Below are 23,154 nucleotides of genomic sequence, written 5' to 3' on the forward strand. Positions count from 1 at the left end.
TATATAATTTCATATTTATTGATATTGCTGCATCAAATTTTATATTCTTCTGATTAAGCCGTTATCATATGAACATCACAAATGTGTTTGATGATAAAAACATGTTTTCTTAATTTACTGACCTCATCTTGGTAATTCAGAAGCATGGTATAATTTGTACAAATGTCATCGGAGGATTTACTTTCCAGAGTGATTCTGAAAGGTCCTATCTCTAACTTGTTTCTGTCTTCTGTCCAGTAGCGTTCTTCTTCCTTAAAAAACATATGTGACACTTATGGAAATGTTGTGGGCATACAAATCAAGTACAAACGTCTAGTTCACTGGAATAATGTTTTTAAATATCAGTTGAACACACATAACCTGGTTTAAAAGTAAGAATGACAATGATTCATTGTTATATTGGTTTTAGCTGTATTCGTAATTGTGATTCACCTTGGTATCTGTCACAAAATACATTAATCTGAGCTTGATTAAATATGCTACTGTTTTTAGCGTTACATATATTCCGCTGTCGTATTTATTGCATAATCCACAGCTGTTTCTACCCCATAAACAAGTTTGATATGCTGATTTCAAATTCTTATCTTTTGCGTTTGCATTTAAACATTATCTTCATTAATTATCAATTGTGTCATACACACAAGAGCACAGACACAGCTGCTACGCAGCTAAACACTATATCGTTTTCATCAGTATTCTTTACTCTTTTACGAATAAAATTGCAATATACTATATTAAACTTTTTAAAGAGCCTTATATATAGTATTTATTACCCATGTTGAAGGTACTTAATACAGAATGTTCGTCAAAAATATATAATTTGGTTGATTATGACTCAAGTAGATTTATGTAAAGCACATTTCAGCTAAAGTTTACGTTAAAGTATGGCTATTTGTGCAGTCTGTATTTCTTAACCGCTTATAAACCTCGATATATCAGACTTGGTGTATCAAGTACCTTGCTACATGCATAACATGGATGAAAACCAACATTCAAGTAGCACGATTGACTAGTTATCATGTGATAGTTAATTGTGCCGTATAGCCCATTCGAATATATATGCATATCACATACTGTCCAAATCATAAGTTTTCTCACATAAATTATCCGGAAAGAGATAGTATTTTTAGGCAACACATGAAAACCTTTATATTTCATGATTGATTGGATAAGTAATATTCTGTTATAAATCCGTGCTCGTTTAAACAACGTTACCAGCAAATTAAAACATACATTGAAACCACTAATTAGTGCAATAATTAATACAACTGTCATGTAAGGAAGTCTATTACTATTAACTTGTGTCGTAATATATTGTTGCAGCCATTTCATTATATTCTTTATAGTGACATTTGGCAAGTAATCAATAATGTGTGAGTCCCAGGTACTGGCCATAGGCTCGACGAATGAAAAATATTGTTTGCAGCCTCAGCGAATACTTTGTACATCACGCTTGTCATTGTTTTTTACCTATTATTTGGGAGCATTCTCAACAACAATTTCGTTTTCTAATTCCGGTTCCTATACCCTCAATAAATGTAAGCATTTTGTAAGTACTGTTGCAGCGATGATGAATTATGTTTTTCTGCAAAAGAATTCAGGTGACGTTAAAATATGCATATATGTCATTGGAAACTCAATGAACCAGATTACTTTGTTCAAGACGTATTTGTGCTCATGAATCACGTGCATTTATAACCTCATGCTCTGCTTAGAGGTCATGATGAGAAAATGATTTACACTAATTTAAGTAGCTGAGATAGTGCGCTTGATTCCAAAATTACCTTCATTTCTGATAGTGTATTCATCATCACAATAGAGCCAACTTCAAACTGGTACACCATTCTCCAAAAATCCACGATTGTGTTCTCAAGCGGCGACTGGGTGACAATGAAGATGTTGTTTTCCTTGTAAGCCTGTACAATGTATCCATGATTTTATAATTTACCCTCTTCCCACCTTTCTTTCTGTCTCCCTATTTCTGTCTCTTTTTCTGTCTGTCTGTCTGTCTGTCTGTCTGTCTCTCAAACACACATTATATGCATAGATAGATAGATAGATACATAGATAGATATATAGATAGAGAGATAGATTATACATAGAACATTAATGTAACAGAAGCTTAATTTATTTTCTGATATTCTCTTGCTTTAAATTATATATATATATATATATATATATATATATATATATATATATATATATATGGATAGATACATAGATATATAGATATTAAAGATAGTACATTTTGAAGATAGAACAAATTGTAGACATAAAAACCGGCAATATTAATGAATAATCCGCGGCATATTACTATACATTACCTTTTTAATAGATGGTAGTTTTGCCAAAACAAATTAAATTTATGCCAAGAAGCAATAAATAAAACGTAGAATAAAGGAGGAAGTAAAGTATGCATTATTATTGTTGTATCATAATCAGGTGCAGTCAAACATGTATACATACTATTGCTCTCTGCATGTACCGCTCAATTATTTGGGCATGTGCTTGGCAGGCTTTATTGATTTCTCCAGTATATATGTCATGAAATGTGTAGAAAACGTTCTACATATGTTTGAATGATGTGACATGGTTCTTTGACATTTTGTTGGTGTATATAACATTTGTTCAATCTAAACATTGATGCAGTGACTTGCATATGTAATTCATGCACTGTATACATTTGATAAATAATTGTGCAACGCACACAATAACATTGTCGTATAAATTTTCCCTTCACAACTGGAAAGCCGATGTCATTTTCGGTAACCTATATGTATGAAAACATTATAATTAGGTAGCGATAAACTGATAACATACGGGCAGGAAGACAGCATTAATGTAAGAATCTCTCCCTTTGACGTAGACATTTAAAAACGGGCAATGGTTCTTATCTGAAATAGAAGACAGTTCAAAATACTTTTCCTTTAGTATTTATGCAAGAGATTATATATATATATATATATATATATATATATATATATATATATATATATATATATATATATATATATATATATATGAATATGTTATATAATAATACGCTTACAATTGTGTAAAATAAGACACATTAATGATAATTTACATTAAAAAGAAAAATATAAATTTATTAGCACTGTTATCAATTTGCTTGAGAGGTCGGTCGTGTAGATCAATTGTATTCGACAAATGAAAATAAGAGCCCAAAACCAAGATCATCTTATGTGAATGTCATTTGGCAAACAAATGATATAAACATTAAAATGAACCTTTGAATGTTGTCCATAAGGTCATAGAATTCACCAAATTAGAACGAAACGCATGTTTAAATAATACCTGGCAGAATGTTTGAATATCTGTTTTTATGCCGATTAGCCATGTTCTTTGCGTTTTCATACACGTCTTCTGCTGGATCTGACACGTACATTGGTAGGTTCTGCATATAAACAAAGATATTTCAATTTTACATAAATTTATCAAGCCGGCTAAGCGACTAAAGTGTTGTGACATTAACATAGGTATATTAAAATAGTTAACAAAAGTTAATTATGTTTTGAATGGGGATCACTGTTTGAGTGCTCCTTTAAATACATGTATTACTTGCTTATGGCGCCAAACTTGGCTTTAAGAGAGGGATGCCCTTGCTAATTGATATCCTATGATGTAGGTGATCTATGCAAAATAATAGATTCATTATATGTATTATACATGAGGAGTCATATTATGTTCGCATTTCTATGTGAATGTTGAGAAAATAAAGTAGTGTTGGCTGCCCTTTTCCCCACTAACAACAGATTGTAGTCTTTCAGATTATTTCACTGTCCTAACAATTGTATCATCCTAGGTAATCTAGGTCTTGTCCCTTTGTCTCTGTGTACATAGTACATGATAACATAGTTCCAGGATCGTTGAAATGTATGCATTGAAATCAAAATCTGGACGAGGGAGAAACGAGACTGAGAAAATATACGCCACATTGTTATATCATTGGTATATTGTAATGTCTTATCACGGGCACATGTTATGCATCTGACCATAGGTTTTGTATTCCAACATAACAAGCAATGAATCTTATGAGTTTCCTCTGACAAATATACAAATAGTCACGCTATCCATTAACATCATGGAACAGAAGGATCGCTGTAATTAATGTGTAATTAACGTGTCATCAAATTAGCCAAAAGCCGGCTTTCCTCAGGTGGCATTTCACTATCAAATGCATAGAATCGTGTCATTGTCTTATCTACTAGGAAAAACTGTGCCTAATTGCCTTAATCTTGATGTGAGTTTCAATTCTGATCATATGCCAAGGTCGGAGCTATATTCATGAAAATAACTTTAATGTAACACGTTAGTCACGGCGGTGAACACCATTGGTATTCCCGTGTCCGACATTAATTATAAATAATTTCTGATCACGACTTAACTCTCAAGTCTCGGTCGACATTATATGTTTGAAATGTCAATGATGTAAATGACTGTTTTACACTTTGACAATGATATTCACAATAAAAAGGTCAATGTTTCTATGAGAATCGAGTACATAATGTATATACATCAGCTGACGGAATAATTACAGCGAATACTGCATATTAATGCGATATAGATCAATGAGATATATATCGAATCTCTAACGTAAGAAGATGGCTGCCAAACAAAATATTGAATGAAAACTATTTCTATAAAAGAATCAATAGAGTTTTAATGTTTCGAAAACATGGACTATTGTATATTATTAAAATCATAAAAGTACGTGGATAAACTAAACCTTATTAAATGAGCTGTAAGGACGTCGATACATGGTACAGCATAGAGATGACATTAATATGACGTTCTAAATATGGTACTACCTATAACATCACATAGAAAAAAAATAGTGATGCTATTATGTACCTGGAATTCATCATCCAGCATTCGTTTTCCTGTTTTATTGTCCCTTTCAAGTAGTTGTCTGTATGTTTCTTGGAATTCATTAGTCGACACAGTCATGGTGTTAATAGTTAGCGCTTCGAGGAGAGCCTCATGTAGAAATATGTACTGTTCCTGAAAATTAAATAGAACAAAATCAATTGGTTTTATTTTACTTCTTAATCCCATTTCCATCAAACGTACTATCGATTATAATGTTCAATATATAGGAACTACGCTGCATTTGCTGCACTACTGGCAGACCCATAGTATTTGACGTTGCGGACTTGATGCAGAGACTTCAAACACCAAGAATAGTTGTTCTGCTCACAAGATATTACAATATATACAGTTTTTAGTTGTCGGCAAATATATATATATATCACCACTAATATGAATTTAGTGTATGAGAAATTATGTACAAACAAACTTTTTTATCATCATACAAATATTCATTATCGTCGGAATCGTAAATCTGTATTATGAATATTAGAATCATTCTTACAAGAGTCTGCACGAGGTTGACTCTCTGTTTCCTGAGGGTCTCTATGCATTTCACCACATTGATATAGTCCAACTCCTCTGCCTGGTCAAGAAGGTAGTCAAGAGCCAGGAAGGTTCCTGTCCTACCGATTCCAGCGCTTTTGAAAAGATATTAAAGAGAAATTTAAAATAATTATTTAAATGAATTGAATTTGATAAGAACCTATCTGAATGAGAACAATCAAGTTCTGAAAAATGAATATAGAGCGCAATCAATAGCAATGTTGTTTGCATTATTCAAAATCGCCAATTTTGCAGCTTTTTTAAACGCTACGTCCAAGCTTAAATACATGGAGTAAATTCTTTAAAAACATCGGGGTATTTATCGACGTTCAGAAGTGTGTACGAAAGCAAGATTCTGTAAATCACTGTCTTACAGCTCCAAATCCAAAGTAGGCGCCAATATAGCAGTGAACTTACATTTTGCATTGTGTCATTATGGCGGTTACTATTTTGATATTTAAGGCGTAAATAGGATTAAAACAAGATGTTACTATGGTGGCTATGGTAAGGTAACATTAAAGTGAACGATTGCATTTATGAGATTTGATCTTATGTTTGGGTGCAACCACTCACAGCCTATTGGTAAGCAAGAAATACATGATGCCTATCAAATGTATCTACCATCTAGCACTCACATCCACTGACAAACACAATATTAATGACTAGTACTCAGCAGCACCTATACTAAATAAACAATGTTATATCTTTTTGACAGCAAGCACAATCACTGACCGGTACCCAGGTCAACTGTAAAACTGACCAGAACCGACATTGAACAGGCACATTACTTGCTAACTAGGACCAACGACCAATTACAAACACCTACTCATACTAACAAAAAGGCATTGTGACTAACAGCACCGAAATTAACTGACCAGGACTGAAAATTCACCATCACCTGTTGACTATAATATTACCTACAAATAAATAAATCCACTAACTGATGCGTCAGTTTAGGATGTAAATTCTGTGGTACAATAATGAAGATTAAAACACAAAATATGAGATCGACACTCACTTATTATCGCAATCACACACTCTTTTACAAATCAAGTAGAGGAATCGCTTGGAATAATGCTACCTAGAGTCTGCTTAACGCATTTATGCATATATATATATATATATATATATATATATATATATATATATATATATATATATATATATATATATATATTGCATTATTATATCAAATATTATATTTCCGGTATAATTTGCAATGTTTTACCGACGATATAAATAATATAATCAAGGAAGCGAACATATAATAGCATTAAAACTGATATGACTAAAAGTAACGCTAAATTTTTGTTTTGCAAAATAATGGTTGCATGTCTAAGCAAATCCTAAAATATGAAACTTTAACAGCATTTAGCGAACTAGAAATTAAACACTGAAACATCTGATTCAAGTGAGACATTATTCCAAAAACTTTTGCGGGACTAACCTCAGATTGTAAAATGTCCAGACAAACTAAAAATAATGCCATGCTAAAACGTCTACATATCGCTCGGTTTCTACCATACGTGAAATTAATTTTGTTCTGACCTTATAGTGAGTACTAGGACCTGATGAATATCAATTACCAAAACTCACTATCTAGTACCTACATAAAAAAATCAAACGGATTATGTGATAGTTACTGAATACATGTAATTGTATTCCATCATCCACCCCTACAACAAAACAGATGTGTAGCAGTTGGCATCGTACAATTCGGGTCAGAAGGATTTGCATTGTGCCTTTGATGTGTTTCGAAGGTGGACTTTGATAGTACCTTTAACATCTCAAAAAATGATTTTGAGCTGATGAGAGCATTTACACATATTGGTTAATCAAAGTTTTCAACACACGTTGCAATTACAAACATATACATGACCTGAATATCACAATCAAGAGTTTCAAACTGATCAAAACAATCATTTATTCGCCACATAAGAACTTGGAATCAATGACAGTGTGTACAATATTGGAGGGTGCGTTCGCATTGGTAAGTAAACCCAGCCTTTGACAAATGGTATTTAGCTAAACACATACTTATTGCTTCTTTACATAAAACGATTTCGTTGACGACACTAGCCACTACGTGAATTTAAAGATATTATGGGAAAGTAAGTAAAAGAAGCCAATTAAGTCCACGAGTTACAATGAATGTTCAAAAAAGATGAAGACATTTGCAATATGGAAAGCATGTTTGATCAAAGAGCACTTAGAGAAGGAGATAGTCTTATTAATGAAGTTATTGTACGATGAAAGATATTTACCCAGTTTCTATACCTGAATTGATGCATCAGAGGTGTTTGACCATAACAGGAATATGAATCTATGATGTTTGTCTTTAAATACGGTATGATCATTTCCACATCATTTCTCAAAGGTCGCAAAAACCAAATCAGTAGCAAGAACACTTGGTGTGTTTCCGAATAAGTGTCTGGAAAAGTCTAGTCGTCCTTTTATCCCTCACAGCATCGTGAGCTGATATTAGGCGCTAAATGTTTTGCAGCATGACAATACATTATTGCAGATCACTGTTGCCTTCCCAGTCAAAAACCGACAGTTGGAACAGTAACAACACAAGAGGTAACATCAGCTACAACCGGAATAATCAATACCATAGTAACCCTTTCGAACTGTTGAAAAGCGGTATTTTAATTTCAGTAGACCATAACGATAAAACTACAAATAATCAATATTATTTGTTTGTATCTAGTAATAGTTATCTTGATTTATTTGACAACCCCAAACAATGGTCTTTCAATGTATGTTTACATCAGGCAAGACCACTGGACCACACAATCTTCGCAGAAGTTACGTTTGTATAAATGAGTCATACCACTTAAACGTCACCAAAGATAAGAATAAAACTGTTGTCGTCGCATAAATAATGCATGTATCTCTTGGACAAAATTGATTAGGGCTTTTATGTAAAGAAAACACTAGCTACAGCTAAGTAAAACGTTAATGTGTACGGCATTAGAATTCATGTTGGAGATGATTATAACGCTCAAGATCGATATAATTTGCAATTGTACCATCCACCTTGTTACGGTTTTGAATGTATTATTCGAATGCAAATCTCTGTCCAGCAAATTGTATACAATGTTTTTACATGTGCGGTTTGAATCATTACCTTCAGTAAAACACCACCAGCAACAGTAACTTCATCAACACGTTCGATACAAGAAATAGGTGAAGGTCTCAGTCATCAATTATCGTCATTACAATATGATGCAAACAAACATCTAATCATTGATGAGATTCATTCTCTATAACGTGAATTCGTCAAATGGTACGAACGATATATGACTAAAAATGATCACCTTGACTATGAATGTGTGCATCTCCATTATGTTCATGTCAATAAAGTTCGTGTTGATAGTGTGGATGATGTTATAAAAGGAAATCTCGGACAAAGTAGTTGATTCTACAAAAATAAAGTTATCATAACGCTACCTACATGGTTTATATCGATCTCAATTGAATTGACACTCACGTACCATATCCAATGTTTGAATGAGAAGCTCGACAATGAAAACATGGTTTGGGTGGTATGTTTAAATAAATGTCTTGTGCCATAGCATCCGTCTTGTAAGCTTGTTTACTCAAGGCGAGCAACCTTTAAAATAACTGTTATCATGGTGCAAATACAATAATTCACCTACAATATTCTCTTCAACAACCAATTACAAAACAAGTTTCACTGAGAGGTGTAACAATGTGTTGATCAAGATATAAAAAGGGCTAAATACTTTCCATCCAGTAGAGATCATAGTTACTCTTGAAATGAAAGTAAAGATACGTGATATATTTGTCGTGAGAAAGTAGACTGGGTCCTATGATGCGCACCACATCAAAGACAAAGAAGACATTATCCAAATAAAGGACAACAAAAGCATAAATATGTTGTGGGTCACGAGAAAACTTTGGACTTCGGAGTGTCCTCTATAGAAAACCAAAATGAACAAAGAGAGATGGAAGGAAAACCAAAATAAACAAAGAGAGATGGAAGGAAAGAGATTTCATCATCATCATCATCATCATCATCATCATCAGAACAAGAAGAAGAAGAAGAAGAAGAAGAAGACGAAGAAGAATATACAAAAGAAAAAGAAGAAGAAGAAGAAAATGGAAACCATGAAGAAAATGAAGATAAAACAAATGAAGAAGTGAAAGAAGAGGGCAAAAGAAGAAGAACGCATTCCCTCTAAGCAATAGTCATAAGAAAACATTGGAGTTTGTGACACTTTTTTGTAATATTATGTTGCCGAGAATATATCAAATGAAACTAAAAAAAACAGTATAGAATCTATTATCATTATAATGACTTGTAATACTGTAACGTGTCAAGGGTCAAGGTCAAATAAAATGCAATAGAAGGACAGCTCACGTCTTTTTTAGTTATTAGATCTATCCAGTGTATTGTATTGTCAAAAAGTCTGTGTTCACCACAAAAGTTCTTATATAGATCATACAAGCACAAAACAAAACAAATATAAATAGTCAACACAGTTTATTAAATTACATCCAGGCTTGGATGTGATTTCGCACAAAATATAGTGATGAAAGTTGTGAAATATAATATTTACAAATATGCAGAACAGATGCTTGATAACGCATGTTGAAATAACAACAATAGATGCTGTGATACATTGCATATGAAAATCAGCATAAATATTCCGTTTGTCCTAATTCACATAATCTCTAACTCAGAAAATTCCAATTCTCAAACTAATCTTACACAGACAAAAGTTAATAGTTCTTAAAATGTGTTCATAAGACGTGCCGAAGTGGTAATGATTTTGTGAATCCAATCAAGGTTCGGAACCAGACCCGTGTCTGCGTTTTATAGTCCAATGGTGAATATGGTAGAGGCACAGTCTGGAACCGGATGTTAATAGTGTGTCGCGTTTGTTGGCTGAGACACAGTTTGTCGTTTTGAGCGACACAGTCTGGAACCGGATGGCAATAGTGTGTCGCTTGAGATGAATGCGACACTGTGTGTCATTTTGTAACAACAAAGTGTCTCGTTGTGTCGGGTATATTGTTTCGACATCTAAATGACATAACCACTACAAAATGGATGGAAATATGTGATTTCAAAATGATACATAAAATTGAGTAGGAAATTCAATAATGCCGATACTAAATTGCCAATAGATAGCAGACGGCTATGCTGATGACGACACAGTGACAGTGTCGTGAGCTGAGTCCGTCTGTGGGAAATTTTATCTGCTATAACGAGGAAATAAACGATGAAACAATTTCAGAGAAACACTATAGTAGTAATTATGATTACTAAATTTAATGTTTCGGTAGTAACTAGTCTACCTTGCGTGAAATTATCTGCTGAGATGACTAGAGGCTTTAGCTCTGTTTGCTTGGTCTTGAGACCTTTACTGGAGTCCAGTAGAAACACAACTGCCAAAACGGGGGATATCACACCTATTTATAGGTTTTGGGAACGCACTCGGGAAATTCATAACAAAGTTTTCACGAATATGAATAAATATAGAAGAATTCGGAAAGATAAACCTGAGCGCATCCTAGTGGAAAGCCGAGCGCCCAATACACACAGTAGTAAAAATGGCGACCGATTTCAAACGACAAAAATAGCAATCATTTCACAAAAAAAAATAGAAAGATTCAACATGGATGCTGAACAGTTTCATCACACTGAGGACGAAACATTATGAACTTACATGAGTATTACCTTATTCCTGGAGAAAAATGGATCCAATTGCCTATTTTTCTCTCAAAATAGATGGCAGGTGATGATATTTTACAATCCTATCATGTACACACCGAGCTTCAAAAATCTGTATCCAGATGATAATATTTAAATAAATCATTTTTATATGATTGACATATGTTATCAAATTATTTTTCCTTCGTGCAAGGGTTATATATCAAAAACTGTTACTACAGTTACTGTTATTTGCATTGGAAATAGAGGTACAACTTTCCAACGTGAAGGGAATGTAAACAATAAATGGAGATTATAAATTATCTCCTACATTAATGATATGTGCCAATGCACGTTTTAAGAATACAAGCTAACATGTAGTCATGATTGTTTCACTACTACTAGTAGTGGCAGTAGTAGTAGTAGTAGTAGTAGTAGTAGTAGTAGTAACGTATTGAAGCATGCACACCTTTATGGAGGGTTGCCTTAAATTTGGCAAATATTCAGGTCGATCTTTGTCCAAGAGACAGTATTTGATTCTAACAAAGTTTGGTTGTAATTGATGATTGGTGGTAAATAGCGTGTATTGAATTATAATTGTGTGTGATAGTAGTACGTGACTATAGAGACTATATCTCTTTTGACACTAGTTTGTATGTCTGTGGCATTGAATTGTAACAAAAACCCTGTTTTTATTGTAATTGTATAATTGTTGCTCTTTTACGGTTTAGAATTATTGCCACTGTTGTTATGGACTAAAGCCATTTGCCATAGTTATATATAGCGGCCAGATATGACTGGTGGAGGAAAAACTCTTGAAAACTCCGGTAAGAGCCATCGACCGAGAGGAAGCTACTAGCAAGCTTGTATACATGACCATCTTGACCGATCCCGAGACTCGAACTCTCGAAGAAAGAGATGAGATGACAAACTATCTTTCCAAACCAATCTATCGCCTGTACCATGTGTATAATTATTTTGTACGCATATGTGTCTGTAACCGGTAGTTTGTTTCCTCATATATAGGGGTGATTGACGCTCTACAAGTACGTTTCCATCATCTGTTTTGTTAGTAAAAGTGGGTGTTGGATTAAAATGATATATATTAGTGACTATCACATACCTCCCCGTTCCATTTTACTCGTTCATTTTATTGTATATATGTTGAATACACAAGGTGAGTGATGGACTGCAATTGGATTTCATTCAAACGCTTTCAGTTAAATAGTGTAACCTGGACCTTTTTCAGCCACCAAAAATTCCCTTTTGCATGGCCAACAAGGTTTCTAGAAATAAAACCTACTACTCATAACTACCAATCTAATTTATACCTCTTTTAATGTTTAATTTCTTTAAAAGGTTTTTGAAATATGCTTGAGTTTTATTTTAATTTTTATATGAACATTTTAATTTCGCAACTAGGCAAGAATTGGTATATTTAAGTTTTGCGAATTTTATTTAATTTAATCAGGTACAACTTATTAACTTCTGTGACAATATTTTTTTTTTTACAGTTTGTAAGATATAACTTTTTATTTTTATTTTTGACAAATTCCTTTTATCCTGCATTAAATTCCGAACTAATATCGGTCTTATGTTAAAAAATATATTTACCGGACCATTTTCAGGCTCCCATTTTTGACTATTTTTTTTTAGTTAAAACCATCCTTTAGATATATTATCTAGATTTTTTCGATACAAATGTAATGTTGCACTTATTTTTATAATATAAACAGTTTTGATCTCGACCATGCAGTAACTGCTCCCGTCATCATAGTATCAGATAAAAGGAATATCAAGATCAGAAATTTAGTATTTTTTTACGTTCAGGCATTTTAAGTTAATGTTCTGACTTTTTTCTAAAATACACTAAATTGTATGACATTTCTTATACTTGGTATTGCTTTAGTCATTCAAATATTTATTAGACCTTATGTCCTAGACATATTTAGTCTTTCCAAAGACCGTATTAGCTTCAGTCTCTGTCATTTTAATAAAATGTTTATACTGCTTTGTTTGGGGTTTAGTTTATAATCATAAATATTTGATGTCAGTTTCTTAATATTAGCATTAGTTTTAATCTCATCAACATTTGTGTTATCATGACTTGGTTCCCTAGATTATTGATATTTATTGCGCCAACACAATGTATACATATACAGGAATGCTGGTAGTCCACAAGTGTAGATGATGGTCAGTAGTTGTAGGGGCTTAAATATACATACTGCCTATTAACACTATTTTGGTTAACAGGCGGGGACGTCAGTTGATGTTATGTGCTGGTAGGTGACACTGAATGTTGGTCAATGACTGTAAGTGATGTTATGTAATTGTAGCTGTTGATCAATAATAATATATATATATAGGTCAGTGGGTGTGTGTGCTGATCAGATGACATAGGTGCTGGTCAGTATGATTGTGTATTGATTATAGCTGGTTAGTAGATGTGAGTACTGGTCAGTAATAATATATTAGTAGACGCGCGTGTCAGAGAGCAGTGGGTGACGCAAATGTTAAATTTAAATAACTTCCTGGCCACAGCTGATGTAAATTATATGGACGTTTCAGATACTAAATTAATATAATGATCATGCTGTGTGCATATGAGTGTTTCATGGACTTGATACCATGAAAAACATTAATTACTGACCCCATTCAGATCCTATACTTTTTAGAATAAATTGCTGTATTGGAATTGATCGGGTCTACTTATTTTTTTACTGAAAACAGTTTGACTTAATTCAATCCAGGAAACATATTTAAATGGTATAATGCAAAAGATCTGATGACGTGCATTAGGACAAGTAATGGTCCAATATATCAGAAAGAAAAATAAACACAATCGTATTACAAATGAAGTAAAATAAAGCTGTCAACTTTTCTTATTGATGGCATATTGTATAATATCGTTTATTCTCTCTTGTTACTCTTCTTTTATTTTGCTCATCCATTGTACAAAACCTTTCAATATTTTGAAGAGATGCATTGATTGCAATGCATTTACTGCACACTTATATTTCCTTGTGCCTTTTTTAGTTGTTCGTCTCTTCTCATGTCATACTAGTATTTCTAGCTCATAAAGTTATGACAACAGTGCATACAAACATCATGTAAAAAATATCCTACCATTTGATGTCGTTGACCCATCTGTGCACCTCATATAAATCATCAAACGGGCATTTACTAATTAAATATGTTCCTGGCAGAATGACATCCGAGTATGTCTTTAAAAGTTTATTTATCTTGAATGAAAACGAATTTATATGCTTCTTCATTTAAATATAAGGAATTGTATTCAACTCATCGTCAATTAAACGCTTATTCGTTTTTTTTTTCCATTTACTATGGTCCATTTGCGGAATTGACACTGAATTCCTATTTATATTTTCAATATAATCTGAATTATGGGTACCTTTTTCTTGTCAAAGAAACCTAAACTTCAAGTCGCAGCTCATATCAAATCCCCTCCCCCACAATACCAAAAAAATATTAAGGAACGAATTAATGGAAACTGCATTAGCTTATTATACATTTTTATGCTGTGAATATGAACCATTGAAATAACTGGTGCATGTTAAATGATTCCATATAAATTTATCATAGTTTTATCATTGTTGACACATTTTGTCAAATAATTTATTATTATCTAAAACTTGAATATAAAACATCATAATCCTAAGAAGTAAGTACAAATGCAAGAACAATTTCTAAAATAAGTGAACCAAATATTTTTAAAATAAACTATTTAAGTAGAAAAGGTGGGGGTCGTTGGCTCGATCCCCGGCCGAGTTATACCAAAGACTATATAAATGGTACTAACAGCTGTTTTGATTGGCGCCCAACATTAAGTGGTTAGTGTTAGGACTGGTCCGCATAGTGTCAGGATAATGTGACTGGGTGGAACATCATGCTACATGTCTTTGCCATGATGCCCCAGTGCTAGACATCACTATAAGCTGCCACACTGCATACATCGTAGCGATATGAGTGAAACAGTGTTAAAGATACGTTAAAAACCCAAATCACAAATCACACACAAAATGGTGGAATTGGGAGTGACTCCCATAATTACTTGTGGACATACCATTTACATAACAAGTGGTATACTTATGTGCAAATAAAAACCAGTAGAAACTATTGTCATACGTAAGCAAATCACACTATTTATCAGAAAGTTATACATTCAATTTAGAGAAGAAATTTGCGTGACAATGAACTAATTGATTGATGCATTAAGAAAGCAAATACTGATTTGAGTGAAATAATTGATAAATTACACGAAGATTTAGTAAGTCGCCTTCATGTAATAGAGGTACTACTGTATATAAAATTGTTCGAAAATAATATAACTAAAAGAATAAAGACTGATTAGTGTCGTAAAATCTGAATAAGTTGCCACCTCATAAATATAGACCGTTCCAACACATCTCGAACAATGAGAGGAATAGATAAATCAAAACGAAGATGAGGTTAAGAAAGATACCAATAGACATGAGATAAAAAAAATACAATTATCAACTTCAATAAGTTACAATGTTCAGGTCAGGACACATTGGATATACGGGAACTTGCACAATATTTACGAGTTAGCAACAGAAAAATAACTATAGCAGGAAGGTGCATGTGCAAGATTCAAATTAAAGGTGCTACTATTGCAGCCATTATTACAGCTATTGGTATTATTGCAACAACTATAACGCTGTTGATAGAAAGTTTGATAAATAAAACTGTTTTGTATGGCTGCACAACACCTGCTACAGTTGTATCTGTGTTTGTCCCTCATAATCTACGTCTCCACCACTTGTACCAGTTCCACATGTTCCGTGGTCTCGTTTTTACATAATATCAAAGTCTTTACAAATTGTGGAAATGATTGGCTCCAGTCATGAAAACAATCACTGCATATATGTTTTCTGGTGTAATCCGATAGCATTTAAGTGCATCTGGATGTTGTTTTGTTCTAGGATTATAGTGCACCAGTTCTTCCATTAACTGTACCTTTTTGCATCTACGATTAGTTATGTAGATTTGGATAGGAATTTGAAACCCGTTTTCTACACAAACATACATAAAGTCACGCCATAGGGACGTTCATACTAATATAAATTATACTTTGTTCATTTCATTCCTTTTCTTGCTAAATTATATCAAGATGCAATGCCATTATCATTACCGTTTTAGGCCTTTTTATAACAATTTCTTGTCAACATGAATAATATTTGTTCAAGTTGGGTATGTATAGCAGAGCTCAACCACACTTTAAAGTGATGACCTCAATTTCTGTTAAGCTCTTTATGTACAAAAGTGTTATTTATTGTAATGACTATATTATAATTTATTAGTCACAGCATTTCCACCAAAGTGTGCTCTAGTGTGTCGTTAGAATTTGCATTATTAGCAAAAGCGTGTCAGTGTTTAAATCTGATTCATTTTCATTGTTTCTAAAACTTAATTAACCAGATAATATACTCCATTAATCACGTTAATCACGAGCAATTTAATCAGACTCTTTAACAATGTTCCGTTTTGATAATCTTTACTTAATACACATATTGTACAAATGATACATAATCTAATGCTTGAGTTAATTTTTCAATATCTTCTTGTGTCAAACGAGTACTATTTAGCAACAAGACTTATGTCCATCCTGCTCCTGTACACCAGGCCACCAATTAGTTAATTTCATGAATTGATAATAGTATCTAGTAAAAACTAGTATCTGATACAAGCTATGTTAAAGTTTGTGAGTATATATATATATTTATATATATATATATATATATATATATATATATATATATATATATATATATATATATATATATATGTATATATCTACTCACAAATAATAATATATATCAACTGATGTAGACTCTCCCATTTCCTGATGTACCTACTCTTCAAGGTATCATTGAAAAGATAAAATAAATTTACATTAACACCACTTGGAATAGTTTGATTCAGATGTTATTCCTTTTTAAAATGTGCCATGTATTATATTAACGGTGGTGTTCCATATATAAATTTAAATTAACGTTTTGAAAACGCTGCATTTATATTTGACAAATCTTCTATGCAAAAATAAAAATAGTCACTCCAAACAACCAAACAGACAGCAAAGCACCAAGCGTGCAAAAAAGCAACAATGTAACAATACATTGACAAATCAAATTGAAAGTGCAAACCTGCAATGAACAACGATCGGTCCTTCGGCTTTTTGTCTTGTATTGGAAGCACGAATCTTCTGACGGAAATGAACTAAGGATGAGGCAAACCTCGGTACACCCCTGTCTGGCCAAGCAGTAAAGTGGAACTGATTGATTTGATGTGTTTCAGTTTTGCCGCCTTTTTCTTTTCCATTTATCTAAATGTAGACATTGATAATTACTCTAAGGTTTGCATAATGCAACAATATAGTCATATTCATTCATGTTAATAAATGTGACAAATGAAATACAGTAGTTTTGTTTATGGCATTCTCTCCTTACGAATTAATTATTAATACTGTTCTTGTATCGGAGGAGCCTTTGGTCAGTGGAATGCACAAGTGATTCAGCAGAATTATGGCGAAGATTTCTTCCTGCTATATACAGCATGGGTCTGTTCCGGTGGTTGTCTCACGATAGTTTATAGGCTTTCGGTTTGGACAAGTGAACGATGTATGCATCTTACATTCACTGGAAGGGTTCAATAAGTGTATCTACCACGTGCAGGCATCCTGCTTTCGATGCATCGGCTAGTCGTTCACCTCATCCAGGTGCTGTACCATTTGGCAGGAATTCAAGTCTTTTCTCACTTTCAGTCAGTGGTGTATGATTTGCAAGTTATATTTTGATATCCACATTGGCTGTTGGCGATTCGCTTACTCTTTGATAGGTGACTGTTGATTGATGATATGTTGCTGTTATATTGTTCTGCCGATTTTTGAAGCAGTGCTGTCATCACTTATCATTAGAGATGTTCCTGATGAAAGTAGCCAGTTGATTGCCTTGAAAGTATCATCGAAGTTCTTCATGTCATTCACCTCCCCGTATGATCGAATCTCATCTGCCTTATTGCACAGTGATGGTACCTGGAACTGTCTCCTTTTCGTTGTACAATCACTTTCATTTCGCAGAAGGCTACCTTATTAAATTATGAAGCTCTGTATTCCAAACGTGATTATGTAACCTAAGGTTTTAATTTAGAAAACCCAGTATCAAAACGCTATTTTGGACATGTTTGAATACACAGAGTCTCCGAAGGATGCTCAGTTTTCCTTGACATTATCCGAGTTGAGATGGATTGAATCTAGTTTGCTGCACAGTTCTTTAATTAGGGTCTATTTATATGTATCCTGTTTTAATTTGGAAGCATACAGCTTTTCAGCACACCTTGTGATTTTTGATCATTGACTAGGCTGGACGTGGATATTAAGCTTGGAAACTATATATCACTGATGTAGCATTCTAAACTTCCCATTGGCTTTTCCATTCAGACATTCAGCCTGTCATTTATTGTGATAATAATATAGTCAATACTATGCCTGTGCTTGTAGTGAGGGTACATCCCATGCGTTGGGTTCTGCGCATCCGAACGACTCTGATGGCGATTATCAGGTCATGTTCAGTGTATTTATTTAGCAGAAGGCGTCCATTGCAGTTGCCAATTAATTTTGTGAATGACACAACGCCATCTCTGATGATGTATGCCAATTCTTTTACTGAGCTCACTAAGGAAGATTAAGTGAGGGAAAATAGTGCAAAATCATTCTCACTCTTTTTCAGACCCGTCTGAACCCAGTGGTACCACAACGTCGCTGGTATGGAATCGAATTGGAATGGACCAGACTACCTTCTGATTTTACAATATATGCACTGGTGACTTGTGCTGTCATGCAGTTCATGCCATGTGTATTCACATATGTAAGATGAGCCTTATCTGTGCGGCAGCTTGAACTGTCAGAGAGGATAATCTAGGACGATGAACAAATGTGTCGCTGTTAACTCTCGGTCACTAATGAGGCAGCGTCATTTTGGAGTAATGATGTAAAGATATATTCAGAGTTCAATGCCAGCTGCACATTCGATTTAGTTGTGTAATGCCCTGTAATTTGTACATATAATTAAAATCGAAACAGTTCCAAAGCGATGCAGTAGAGATACAATTATCTGGGACAAGGATGGACCTAGGAAAGTACGTCAACACATCACATAAACAGTACATTTTCGAGACGAGCTGTAGGAGAGAAGCCAAACATCCTTAATCATAATTCTCATAATCTGCCTGTTTTATTAAAACATGTTTTCGTGGTCGTCGATTACTATGCAGACTGAAAGAAAGTAATGGTATAGGGAAAATTGTGAATAAATACAAGAAAAAAAAATCATGCAAACTTTAAATTGAAAAATGGGCATTATAAATGTTTTCACAAAACATAAAAATTGACATAAGACAATCAGCAATGTATTGAAGTCATATAAATAATTGGTGATTGTCATTATTATACATTTGTTTAAGTTTTTCTAGTAAAGGGGTCGGTAACCTATTTAACATAGCGTGCCACTTTGTTCTGGTTTAAGTACAAAATTAACGCGCACGTGCCACCAGCAAAGGAGTAACACTGTTAAACTTGAGATTTTCGGCTGTACTTTGCATGCCATATAAAATCTCTTGACGTGCTACTTTATGGCACGAGTGCCGTAGGTCGCCGACCCCTGAACTAGTAGATAGGGTGGGTTTTTGTATAGTAGACAGGCTTATAAAAGTAAAACACTACTACATATATTTCAAGTAATAAAAAATAACATAATACGACTAATGTTAATTATATAAAAGAAACAGAAGAAAAAGCAAACTTCGGTATGTCGATGTATTCCTTATTTATAGTAGAATCCAAACCTTTAAAACAGCTTCATCTGCGTATCGAACAAATGTATTTAAGTTTTGAAGTTGGAGTAGGAGGAAAATCGTAAATTATATTATTGGCAAAGTTAGTCTTCATTTAGGTGGAGCATGTTTTAGCTGGTATACTAAAGAAAAGAGTAGAAATGGCGTTAAATTAACACATGTATAGGAACAGTAAGTGGAAACGGTATTCACATTTAGACACATCTGCAACCTTAGAATACACGTAGCAATACAATGTGTTGGTATTATTAAACTGATTGGGTTATTCAATACCAACACACCAGACAATTCTTGTGTTTCTTCTCCGTGATAACTGAACATTGTTTACTTAGCTGGAGTACAGTTTTGAGAACCAGATGAGATTATATAATACATAGAGGCTATTGCTGCTAAAACAGATAAATAGTCCTCAAATACTAATCGATATATGCATAACATGTGTTGGTAGTTTTTTGTGTATGCATACTTTTAATCGTATTAGAAAAGCAGGCTGTCAGTATTAACGGTTACAATATACCTCTGCAAACACTTCTTTGTGTTGCCTATAAGATGTATCTTATTATAATGCAATATTTACTAATACATTTTGTGGACATTACTAATACATTGTTTAATGACATCAAATATGTAGAAAATGAAGATAATAAATATGGTTTCCTAAACTATACACATTTTAAAAGGATATGTTTTATAGCTAACATTGAAAGGCTTGTTAAAAAGGATGCCTAATGAAACAGATTTATGGAACTTTTAGCACAACCCTTCCGCAGAAAAGATATCAGTAATGATATAAAACAAATACAATTATATAAATCAGGATTTGTTCACTTGTACGTTTTGTTCAATCAGGCACTGGAAAAAACCCAAAATACTCTTTCAGGGTTTCGTTCTAGTTATATGTTTAGTTTTTTTAGAAGATTCACATGCAACTATAGTATACTATATATACGGAAACAATGCATGGGATCACTTTACATTCATGATTGTATCCGACCTTCATGAATAATACGTGACTGTAGCCAATCTATAACTTGCTTGCATATTCCATGAAAACATAAACTTGGGTCATAACGTTTATATCAGACTCTGTAAAATGTTACATTTATGCATGCAACATAATTAGGATAAAATTAGATACAGTACAATGTGCGAATATGTATTCAATCATAAAATTAAAGAAGGATGATATGTTGATAAGGAGAGATAAATGTCAGAGTTAATGATACATTAACATCAATATCATGCTCTCTTTTGATTAGATACAACTATTGTGCATGCCTTGGCCATGTAACATTTCTACTTCACGCTTTATTAGAACAATGCAATAACTTCGGATCTCCATGACAGCATTTAAATTATATGGCCAGAACTATAAAATATGATGTGTCATTTAAATTGACATTGAAATACCAACCAACATCATGATTTATTCAAATAATATATATTATAGACACAAGATATGGTCTCACATAATTTAAAAACTAACCAACAAGATCATGAGCTTCGATCCGTTTTTCTTGGCATTTATGCTATAATTTGATATATTTCCTGTCTATGCGACAGTTACAGATGTCAGCTCAGGGGCACGTCAGCTGAGGGGCAAGTTGAACACAAAAAACGATTTTTGCCAGAATGGATTTGGTACAATGTAAATAGTTAAAATAATACAAGTCACTGATTAACTTTGGATGTATTACTATTGGATTCTGTGATGATTGTGTCTGGTGTCGGACTAATAAAACAGTATACCTTTCCTATCGATAGCGTCCTTATTGTGAAGTCCGAAAACGTTTCGCACTGGATTAGTCTTATGACAATATCTCCATATTCCACAGAACCCTCATCAGGCCAATATTGTTCACACTTGTGCTGCAAATGTGTAAATTAAGAGTAAACATATCTTGTCAAAGAACTCAAGCATAAAATAAACGGATCTTTTCAATATGGTTCAGATCATTATTAATATACATAATGATGATCTTTAGTTCCTTTAGTATGTGTTACATGGAAACTCTCAAAATGCAAAATAGAAAAAGAAGAAACCTAATATTAAAGACATTCTAAAACAACATAAAATATAAAAACGATTAAGCAAGAACATTAGTATTAGCGAGAGTAGCAGGAGGCAGATCAACAGAAACGTTTACCCGCTGCAGTTGCAAATGATGTTGTAGCGGTCCAGAACTGTATTACGTACAAACGATTGTCATAAATGTTTATAAAATAATCACATAAACGGGCAGATATAATGTAATGAAATTAAAACTACTTTTTCAACAATAAACTGAATAAAATAGTAATGTACTAATGCATATCCATATTTGTTATCATATAACGGTGAATGCAATATTCTATAGTTATCTAAAAAAACGAAAAACAATAAGTATTTGCTTCCAAGTTTGTTAATTACATTTGTCATCTTATTCTGGCAAACAAAGTAGGTATGATGTTAGAATGAAAATAATAGAGAAAAACATTTGCAAATGAATTTTGCATATTTTGAAGTTTCATCAATAAAATGTTGAAATGAATATATCAACCATATTATGCTCTCTGTTATTCTCAACCATTTCATTACCTTTATTATTCTATGCACGCATATAAATATTTGCTTATTTTAAGGTTGACAAAACATCGAAAAAATTAACTTTTCATGTTAAACTATAATAGCTTAATATACCTTTCCCTCTTCCATGAGATTAGTGAGCATGACAATTGTGCTGCATTTAGTCTGCCACATCATTCTCCAGAAATCATTCAAAATGCCCTTCGTTGGACCTATCCACATTGTTAAACAGAAGTTGAATTTCCATTAGTAATGAGGTGAGGAAATTTCAACCATTATTATAAACGAAAACCATAGATAGTTCCATAAAGCAGACGACCATTATACATACGTTTATAACATTGCAAACTAAGCTAACAAACAGGAGGCCTCAATGGGTTTGATATCGCCCATTTTAGTATCTGATAGATTTATCATGTCAAAGAAGGTCTCGTAAGTACTAAATATGTTGGGAACAATTTTAAACGTGTTATTGAGCGCGATGTCTAATACTGTTAAGCATAAACAAAATATAATGCAATTGGCTCATATCATTCAGAAAGTTTGGAATTTTTTCGATGTTGCTGTTGACTTTTAAGTAATT

At 33.2% G+C, this 23,154-nt stretch overlaps 1 protein-coding gene across 1 annotated transcript in view; it reads right to left on the reverse strand.

Moving 5' to 3' along the window:
* Positions 1–23,154, reverse strand: part of LOC149807846 (uncharacterized) — a 263,634-nt gene that overhangs the window by 5,566 nt on the left and 234,914 nt on the right. Inside the window, exons 24-32 of the mRNA XM_089971376.1 lie at positions 22,686–22,783; positions 21,755–21,874; positions 17,302–17,480; positions 5,393–5,528; positions 4,873–5,022; positions 3,316–3,415; positions 2,821–2,894; positions 1,785–1,916; positions 123–251 (exon numbers count right to left, since the gene is read on the reverse strand). Of these exons, the coding sequence (XP_089827502.1) occupies positions 123–251; positions 1,785–1,916; positions 2,821–2,894; positions 3,316–3,415; positions 4,873–5,022; positions 5,393–5,528; positions 17,302–17,480; positions 21,755–21,874; positions 22,686–22,783 (1,118 nt within the window). The remainder of the gene's footprint in view (positions 1–122; positions 252–1,784; positions 1,917–2,820; positions 2,895–3,315; positions 3,416–4,872; positions 5,023–5,392; positions 5,529–17,301; positions 17,481–21,754; positions 21,875–22,685; positions 22,784–23,154) is intronic.

Source organism: Sinohyriopsis cumingii, chromosome 1 (genome assembly GCF_028554795.1).
Source record: "Sinohyriopsis cumingii isolate HCF-2022 chromosome 1, ASM2855479v2, whole genome shotgun sequence".
Classification (NCBI taxonomy): domain Eukaryota; kingdom Metazoa; phylum Mollusca; class Bivalvia; order Unionida; family Unionidae; genus Sinohyriopsis; species Sinohyriopsis cumingii.